At 46.3% G+C, this 9,651-nt stretch overlaps 1 protein-coding gene across 1 annotated transcript in view; it reads right to left on the minus strand.

The window, feature by feature from the left end:
* Nucleotides 1-9,651, minus strand: part of MTUS2 (microtubule associated scaffold protein 2) — a 545,841-nt gene that overhangs the window by 14,842 nt on the left and 521,348 nt on the right. The window contains exon 14 of the mRNA XM_075065972.1: nt 6,760-6,833. Coding sequence (XP_074922073.1) covers nt 6,760-6,833 — 74 coding nt within the window. The remainder of the gene's footprint in view (nt 1-6,759; nt 6,834-9,651) is intronic.

The raw sequence follows: 9,651 nt of genomic DNA on the forward strand, positions 1-9,651 counted from the left end.
AGAGAGAGAATTCTGAAACCCCAAAAATTGCATGTAGTTCAGCATTTTAGAAGCGGCATGTTTTTCAGGCTCAGAAGCCTGACCTTATCCGTATTGCTTCTCTGGCTTTCTGGTAGCCCTGTCATAGCTCCCTTCACTTTCACTCTGCACTGGCAGCGAGTCCCTGACTGTGCCTTTTTCAGCCATAGACTTTGAAATTCTTATCAAAAACTTTTTCATTTCGTCTTTTGGAACGGCAGGGTGCTCGTGAGCACTGAGTCCTCACACCCAGAATAGCGATCAGATCCAGAAACTCCTGTGTGGCCAAAGCTGGCGCTCTTCTTCGATTATCAGAGACTGCATTGTACCTAGCTGCATATGAAGTCTGTGTGCTCACCTGTGTGTGTGCATGCCCTCACGGTGGACAATCAGGAAATTGGAATTAATTCGAAAGTTCGGCAGGGGATTCAGGCTTTTTCCTGCTTTACTGGCCAGTGATCAACAAGTGTACTGTCCGATGTATCATGAGTGCCCCGTGTCACAATGGTCTGAACCAAAATTTGGGAGTGAGTGGCTCACTTTGGGACGAGTCAATCGCTCACCTCTTGTTTCTCTAAAAATTGGCTACGTCCTGCACTGGGACTGTCATAGCCCGCGCTGACCTGCCTCCAAGTGCCCCCCCCCCCGGTTTATGTCAACGTAATAAGTCTAAGTTTCTTATTCTTCGTATCTCAGCAACTGCATGACATAATCCCACGTGGCTGGGGGGTTGGGGACCCGCGGGGCTGCCACGGATTGCAGAGGGTTGGGAGAGAAGTGAAGCAATGGTGGCGAGTTCTTGCAGGAGAACAGCACCTCGTTAATACAAGGCACGGAGTAGCTGCCTCTTTCTAAATACACTTGACTCTTCTTTACAGAGGGGTAGCCGTTGTACTCGGATCTTAAACAGCATCAGAGAATCCTCGTGGCACCTATAGACTAACCAGCACCATCTGTAGTATAAGTTGTGCTACAGGAATTCTCTGCTGCTTTGACTCTTCTTGTGACAGGACAGACCTATTTTTAGAAAACCATAAGGGGGGATTGACTCAGTGACCAGTGAGTCAATCCCAAAGTTTGCTTTTGCGATTTTAGCCAGGGCACCAGATAGCCAGCGGACAGTTCAGAGAGAAGAGATAACCGTCATCGTCATTTGCCAGTTTTCCTTGGCAGTATAAGTACAACGCTGTAACCATCTCTGCTATCATTGACAAAGGCAACTATTGATGCTGGTGTGTTAAGCGTCGGTTGTCACTTCTGTCTTCACGGCATTATACACAGAATTGGTGAGGGCAAAAACAAAAAAGCCGACCGTCTCTAGGGCTGCCGTGCTATTGTTTCTGCAAGGGCAATCCAGGAGAAAAGGTGCGAAAGGACTGTCTGCTGATTGTTTCGCTGGAGCAAGGAATGATGGACGACAGTTTACCAGAACCCCCCCGTGACCATTACATTAGCATCAGGGGGCGGGATCATGGAGAACGGGAAGGGGGTGGCTGAGGACTCAGCTTTTCCACAGTCTCAGCATCTCTAAAATATTTGCATTCTTGGCTGAGCGCCCAATTGTCTTAGCTTCAACACGGTGTCTCGCATGGTTTCACGGAACAGGCTCATCAGTCTTCTTCCCCACCCAGCACGAGAAATTGAAAGTATTAAATAAACCAATTCCGAGTATTACAATGTCACCCTCTTTGTCTGAATGCTGCTGATAGAGGCGATGTGCACACTGAAGAGCATTAGAGCTTTGGCTGCAGTGCATAACTCATGAAGTTAATGTCTGAGAGTGTGATTATTGCTAGTTGAAATCTGCTTCTCTCCCCTTCTTGGTGGTGATGGTACAGATACATACTTGTACGACAGCCGGGAAAGAAAACTGTTTGTTTTCTTCTTTTTGTTACATCATTCAGTAAATGGGACAGATGGATAATACCAGCGATAATTTTTGAAAGCAAAATGGGGATTGACTCACTTTGGGACTGAGTCAATTCCTGCCCTTTATGGTTAATAAAATAAGAGTCAGTCTGGGACAAGATAGGATAAAGTGTATATAAGGCAGTGTATCACAGTACGCTCGCTCCTGCTCGCTCAGTATTCACGCAGAGGGAGCCGCTGCAAAGCAATGCAACTGTTGCTTCCCACCTACCTGGGTTACCACGGCAGTGCCCCCCATTGTTGCCATGATGTTATGAAGAATGCATGGAATAAGAATCACAGAGTAGTGTAGTGAGAATAAAAATGAGGGGCGCCTCCATGGGCTATGACAGTCCATGAGTTTCAGAATCTTTTTCTTTAGCACAAGAGAGGAAGGTTCTGATGAAGCTCAGCCCCCAGGTGACAAGATGAAGACAGTCACCAGCCTTACTGTACCATCCACTGTCAGAAAAGGGGAGTCATTCCCATTTTCACCCAGGAGCCCCCAGCCAGACTCCACCAGAGCCACTGGCAACATCTACCACTGGGAAGGGCAGAGGAGCGAACTGCTCTTCACCGCAGGCAGCATCGCGGTTTCTGCCAGCCAGATTCAGTACAACAGAGGGTGACATTTTCAGTAGTCAAGGAATTATTTATTTTACTTATTCTTTTCACGAGTGCTGGGCGGGGGGGGAAGAGATGACGAGCGTTCCAGTGAACCACGCAAGACACCGTGTATTAAGCTACAGAACATTGGGCGCTCACAGAATGCAAATAATTTCAGAACCGCTGTTGGAGAACTGTAGCTGTATCCTCATTACCCCCTCCCTCCCTCCATTGAGCATCGTAGATTTGAGTTCGGCTTTCCCGTTAACGGTTGTCAACGCCACCGCTTGTATCCTGGAGTTTTTTTTTCAAACGCTTTTGGCATTTCCCTGTTCTTTAAGCGAGCTCCTGATAAAAAAGATTTGTCTCACCATACCCAGTGATCAGATCTAGTATCTTGCCGTAAGGTTCAATTGCAGGAGCTACTTTTGCTTGAAACTGACATCGCCACCCGTGGTGACTAGAGCTGGGACACGTGAAAGCAGGAAATGTCAATTGCAAAGGTCTTGCGGGCTTTTCTGTTTACCGGCACTCGCATCCGCAGTTCGGCATTGCGGACGAGTGGTCAGTGGTGCACTGTGCCTGCTAGAATCAATAGGCAAGTTGTTAATAAAGATCCAGTGATATCAGAGGCAGGACACATCATGCTCCGTGTCAGTATTCACAGGGGTATGCCCCTTGCAAAACCACACCCGTTTGACTTCCCTCCTCCCTCAACCTTCCTGGCTACCGTGGCAGTGCCCCTCCCCATTTGTGTTCATGAAGTTGTAAGGAATACAAGATAAGAAACTGAGATTGTTAGTGAGAAAATGACGTCGGGGGGAGTACTTGATGGAGGCAGCCTCCCGGGGTATGACAGTCCAGGCAGGATGGACCTCTATTTTTAGAAACCATTAAGGGAGGAATTGACTCATTGCCAAGCAATTCAATCCAAATTTTGCTTTGCAAAAATTTTCACCAGTTTCAATGATGAAGCTGTGTTATTAGCCATTCTGTCCCTATCTACAGCAAGAAGCCAGGAATAATTGCCTCTCAATGTTTGAGCAATTATCAGCCATGATAGGTTTTCTCATGGATGGTGGCCAGGCTACGACACCATCTACCCCAGAGAGGATGGAGATGGAAAAGAGTTGGATACTGCTCTTCACTGCTGTAGCATCGTTTACCAGCAGCATTCAGATAACACATAGGGGAATAGAAAAGTTGTCAAGAAATGATTCTTTCCCTTTTTTTTCACGTGGTGTTGAGGGGGGGAAATATAACTGAGGACTGTTCCCTAACCATCGCCAAGACATGTGTTGTTAGAACCTACAGACATTGGGAGCTCAGCCAAGAATGCAACATAAATTTCAGAGACTAGCTGTGGGACTGTGGGATAGCGGAGTCCCTCAGTACCTTCCCTCCTCCCTTCATGAGCGTCCATGTTGGAGTTCTCTTGGCCTTCCTGTACAGCTTGTCACGCAGCGCTGTGTATCCTGCAGTTTTTTTTCAAACGCTTTGGCATTTCGTGTTCTGTAACGGAGCTGGATACAACAGATTTGTCTCCCCATACAGCGATCAGACCTAGTATCTCCCGTACGGTTTATATGCTGGAGCTCTTTTTTCGATTTCAGACTGCTCGCAGCCGTGCTGATCAGAGCTCCACGCTAGGGCAGCAGGAAATGTAATTCAAAAGTTGCAGGTGGCTTTCCTGTTTAACCTGCCCTGCCATCCGAGTTCAGATTGCTGTCCAGGCGGCAGTGCTTGCATCTGGGATGCCGCCCGGAGGCCAATACGTCGATTTCCGTCCACACGAACCCTAAATCCGAGTTATCACTATCAATTTAGTGCTACTCTCATCGTTTGGGAGGTTACCGAAAATCGATTAAGGAGCCGTTTAACTGATATTAATGCGACGTGTACTCTGCTGTGAACGGATTACAGCGTTAAATCGGTAATCGGGCCATTAAACGTTTAAGTCGCAGTGTAGACCTGGCCCCGTCTCCTTGCTTTGAGAAGGACATGGCATGTTGTGTCATACTCAGAAGCAGCATAACTCTATAAGGTTAGCTGCTCCTTCAGGGATCACATGGGGAGTACTCAAAGCTCCCACATCCCGAAAAGCTTCGAAGCAGCTAGATGTCTCTGCTAAAATGATAAGCAGTGAAGAGGTCAGAAGGTGGTGCCAGTTTTTTCCCAGTGTGGTGACTGAGGTGCGCTATGCAGAAATTGGGAGGGCTGCGCCTGTAAGGCTTCCATGGCACGGGACCATCGCTCCTAGGCTGGCAGAGCCTTCAGAGAGCAGGCACCATGGTGGCAAGGGTCCAGGAGATGGGCTGGAGGGGGTCAGTCCAGGCTACTGTGGGGACCAGTGGACCCCTCACCTTGCCCTCGGTGTCTTGGGCTTATTTCTGCACTGCTAGCAGGAGAATGGCACTTGCCTTCAGAGCTGGGTGGCCAGACAGTGGTGGCTGGCGCCGGACACCCAGTTCTGAAGGCGAGCACTTGCTGCCAGCAGCAGCTGAGAAGTATCTGCATAATATTTTGACTTTTGCACTGGGAGGTGTGGCTATGGGAGCTAAGGCAAAATTTTGGGGTGGCTATAGCCATGCAGCCCCCTCACAGCGCCACCTCTGGAAAGAGTTAAAATTATTGACTTGACTTCATCATTAATGTTTCAGAGTTAAATCCACATATGAGGAAGGGGGTGGGGTTTTTTCACAAAAACCACTCGAAGGACCAAATGCTAAAGCCCAAATAAATGGCTTTGCAAGGACGATCTTAGATGGGTTAGGGAGAAATAATACCCTCTCAGTCCAGCAGCTTTGGTTCAGATAGTTGCTAGCTCACTATCCATAGCTTAGCTGCCAAACACAAAACAGCATCTGGGATCTCTGCCTCTACACGAGGAAAAGGATGAGGTGGGGAATTAATGACTAGTGAAGCCAACGTACAGAGGAACTGCTTGCACTCTCTCTTCCTTTGCCTTGCTAGAAAATTTATAACTTGAAATCTGAAACTATGCTGTGTCTTCTTTTTGCTCTTGCATCATTATCAGTGACACAGATTCTGCAGTCAGAATGTAGGTACTCTTTTGATGATGATAGTATATGAGACAGAACAGGAAAACTGGCTTACTCTTTCTTCACGGCATTAGCTCTGCAAGCACTAAAACAATACTACCAAGTTTTATAAAACAACTCCTAGATCAGTGATAGTGATTCATGAGATAATCAACTGTATTTGACCCTGGTGAAGGCTTCGACATGAGCATGTAAGTGTATTGATCCTACTACTGTAGCTAGTCTCTTTTAATATACTTTATGAAAGAAAGGATTTTTAAATGTTAAATCACCAGGGACACGCTTTCCTCGGATGCGATGTTCCTATCTCAGTTTAGAGACAAAACAGCTGAATTCACTATATATCATATTTTAAGTTGATCTGATTTTCAGCTGGTCATTGTGGGGAGAAATTGTGCCAGGCAAACAGAGACAGGACAGTGCAAGTGACAGATTAGAGCTGCAGAACCACAAGGGGAGATTTGCTTCAGAAAACTATTTTACAAATTGGTATATAAAACTATTGTGAGCACAACAGTCCTGCCGGGATGGATAGGGAAACCTAGATTCTGCTCCCATTCACTTCGCTGGGAGCAAGATGGGTCTGAAGAAGGCAAATGAATCAAAACAGCTTTTAAAAAACTTCTTAAAATCCATTTCCCCATCTGCAATGTCTTTGCTTTTGATGTCTTCCCTCTTCTTCTTCAGGCACATTTAGTGTTTTGCTGCTTCCACTGGAGGGAGAGAAGCTGAGGAGGCATCTTTGTAGCTAACATATAGCTTGAAAAGAATGAGCACAAGAGCCAAGCAGAGCAGAGGGGTTAGCCAATCGGCACAGATAAAATGTGCATAATTGCTGGACAGTTATTTAAAAATCATCATACAGTAATTATGCAAATTCCTAAACTCTGGTTGACTAATAATGGCAATTAGCCAATCAGAGTGCAGGAATTCACATACTATAGTTACTGAGAACTATCGGCATGGTAATTTTGCAAATCAGACATCCAGAACCAATGAGTGTGCAGGGAACTGCCTTATGAGAAAACGCTGTGGAGTTAAGGGTCAGTAACCATACAGCACCCGTGCCCTCAGACTGGTGGAGAGAATTCCATTTCACCAAAGTGCTATCATAACGAACAGTTTTGCGACATCATTGGGGTTTGGACATAACAAAAATATTAACCTGGAGTGACAGCCGCAGTTTTTCAAAACTCTCTTCCAATTCTTTCTTTTCCAGTTCGTGGGCAGACATCAGTTCTAGAGAAAATCCATAAAAATTACATTGCTAAATTGGTCTAATAAACAGTATAAATTGTGGACAGCAAGGACATTTATCCTCCCTAACATGAACTAAACTTTATTGAGAAGGCAGCTCTAGTGACTGAGCAGGGCCTAGGAGCCAGGCAATAACTCACTTCATGGCCTTGGGCAAATCACAGAAGCCTAAATTTTCAAAAGCATACACTGATTTTGGGTGCCTCCATTTCTGAGGGCCTTGTAATCAGAGGTACTGAGAACCCACGGCTCTTGCTGAGTCTGACTGGAATGATGGGTGCTCATACCGCTGAAAACTAGGCTCTTAATATTTCCAGGCATGCATCAAAAATTGAGGTACCCCAAATGAGTGGGCAATATTAAGTCTGGGCCTTAAATCGCTTGTATATCTCCAGGTCCCCACCTGTAAAAATGTGTGTAAGAATACTTACCTAGGATTCTTCACAGAAATACTGGGAGGGTTAATTAATTAATGAGTATGTTGTACTCTGAAGATCATAAAGTACTATATAAGCATTATATGATTATTTGTATAATTATTGGAATAAATCACCTAACTATGATTTAATAATCAGAAGTAGATTAAATTTTAGTAACTAAAACAATTGTAGCAAACTGTGATTGAATAAATAAAATCATCTCTCTCCAATCAGCCTTGTTCACTAATGCTTAGAGTACATAATAATTTAACTGGTGCAATGCCATTTTCATCCACAAGAGGGTACTTGAAACCTGTGCTAGGAGAAGAATGCACAAAGATTCTGACAGCATATGCCTCAATAGCAACACTGGAGTTCCATCCTTGAAAAATAAAGTAGCGGCATAGTTAAAAACATCTTCAATCAGGAAACAGTTTTGTTTTCAAAAGGAATAATAATTTTAAAAGATACCAAACTATCTCCTGTCTATAGGATGAAGAAACAGGCTGCAGAGGTCAACTAACATAAACTAGTTGGTTCTGAACTATGTTTCTAAAAGGCTGAGCACAAACCTAAGCAATATTACCTAATTCAGGAAGGTAATAGAAAAATCTAGTACGGTGTTACAGGGTGGACTAGGCCAAGAGACCCCTTGCTAGAGGCTTCAGTGTCCTGCCACATGCATCCTAGGAAAGGAGCAGTAGAGGACTCCTCCGAGCAGCCGGACTGTCTGCAGGGGAAGAAGGCAATCAGAAAGGCTGCAGAAGGGCCATATAAAAGATGCTCCAGAGCCAGAGCCAGAGCCAGTTCCATGCTGGAGCTAGAGCAGTGGTTCTCAACCTTTCCAGACTACTGTATCCTTTTCAAGAGTCTGATTTGTCCTGCATACCTGCAGGTTTCACCTCACTTAAAAACTACTTGCTTACAAAATCAGACATAAAATGCAAAGGTGTCACAGCACCGTATTGCTGAAAACTTGCTTACTTTCTCCTTTTTACCATATAATTAGGGCTCTGTGTCTGTCACAGAGGTCACGGAAGTCACGGATTCCATGACTTTCCACGATCTCTGTGACTTCTGCAGGGGCCAGCTGCTCAGGTGGTTCCCCAGGACAGCTGCTCAGGTGGTCCCCAGGACAGCCACACCAGTTGCTGCTACTGCAGCCCCCAGCAGCAGTCCTAGAGAGGCCAGAGCAACTGTGGTCCACTGGCCCTACCAGTGGTCCCAGGACAGTTGGACAGAGCAGCCATGGTCTGCGGCCGCCAGCAGCAGTCCCTGGCCGGCCGGCCGGAGCAGCTGCGGTACACGGTCCCAGACAGCTGGTGTCACTGGTCCTGGGAGCCCCCTCCCCCCCCGAAGCATCCCTCCCAACCCCCCAGCAGTGACCCCCATAGATGCCCCCCAGCAGTGCCTCCACACCCTCTCAGCACCCCTGCCTCCAAGATTTAATCACAGGTATTTTTAGCATAAGTTAGGAACAGGTCACAGGCCATGAATTTTTGTTTATTGCCCATGATCTGTCCATGACTTTTACTAAAAATACCCGTAACTAAATCGTAGCCTTACACAGAATCATAAACTACAGCAACTGAAATAGAAATATTGTATGTACATCTCAGTGTATAGTATATAGAGCAGTATAAACAAGTCATTGTATGAAATTTTAGTTTGTACTGACTTCACTAGTGCTTTTTACGTAGTCTGGTGTAAACTAGGCAAATATCTAGACGAGTTGATGTACCCTCTGGAAGACACCTGTGTACCCCTGATTGAGAACCAGGGAGCTAGAGGAGTGCACATGGTGTTCCTCGCTGACCAGAGGGAACTGCAGCACCATGGACAGCTCAGTGCTGGCAGGGACCAGGGGAGCGAGGAAAAGCTCCTGCTTGGCTGCTGGGCCTGAAATTAGATGAGCCCAGAAATAAGGGTGAAGCTTTGTTGGAGACTGGAGCCTTGGGGAAGTGGCTCAGGGAACTGAAAGCAGTGTAATTAAAGAGACATGATGGCACAGGGCTGCTATTTCTTACGGTCCCTGGGGCTGGGACCCGGAGTAGTGGGTGCACCAGAGGTCCCCCCCCGCATAGTCGTAGAGGAACTGGGCTACAATCAGACAGGAATAAACCCCCAGAAAAGGAATGGAACTACTTAGTGGCCCAGCTGGGGAGCTGGGAACTAGAATAGACTAAGAGGGCAAAACCATTGCCTCCAGGCAGGAAGCCCTGGGGGTATGGCCCGATACCAAGGATGGGAGTATTTAAGGAAAGCAGACACACCCAATCAGAAGGGGTGCTCGGGAGAGGTGGGGTGCCATGCTGTTACATAGTTATTTAAATATTAGGCATCTGGTGTGTGTGTGTGTGTGTGTGTGTGTGTGTGTGTGT

Source organism: Chelonoidis abingdonii, chromosome 1, assembly GCF_003597395.2.
Source record: "Chelonoidis abingdonii isolate Lonesome George chromosome 1, CheloAbing_2.0, whole genome shotgun sequence".
NCBI classification, from domain to species: domain Eukaryota; kingdom Metazoa; phylum Chordata; order Testudines; family Testudinidae; genus Chelonoidis; species Chelonoidis abingdonii.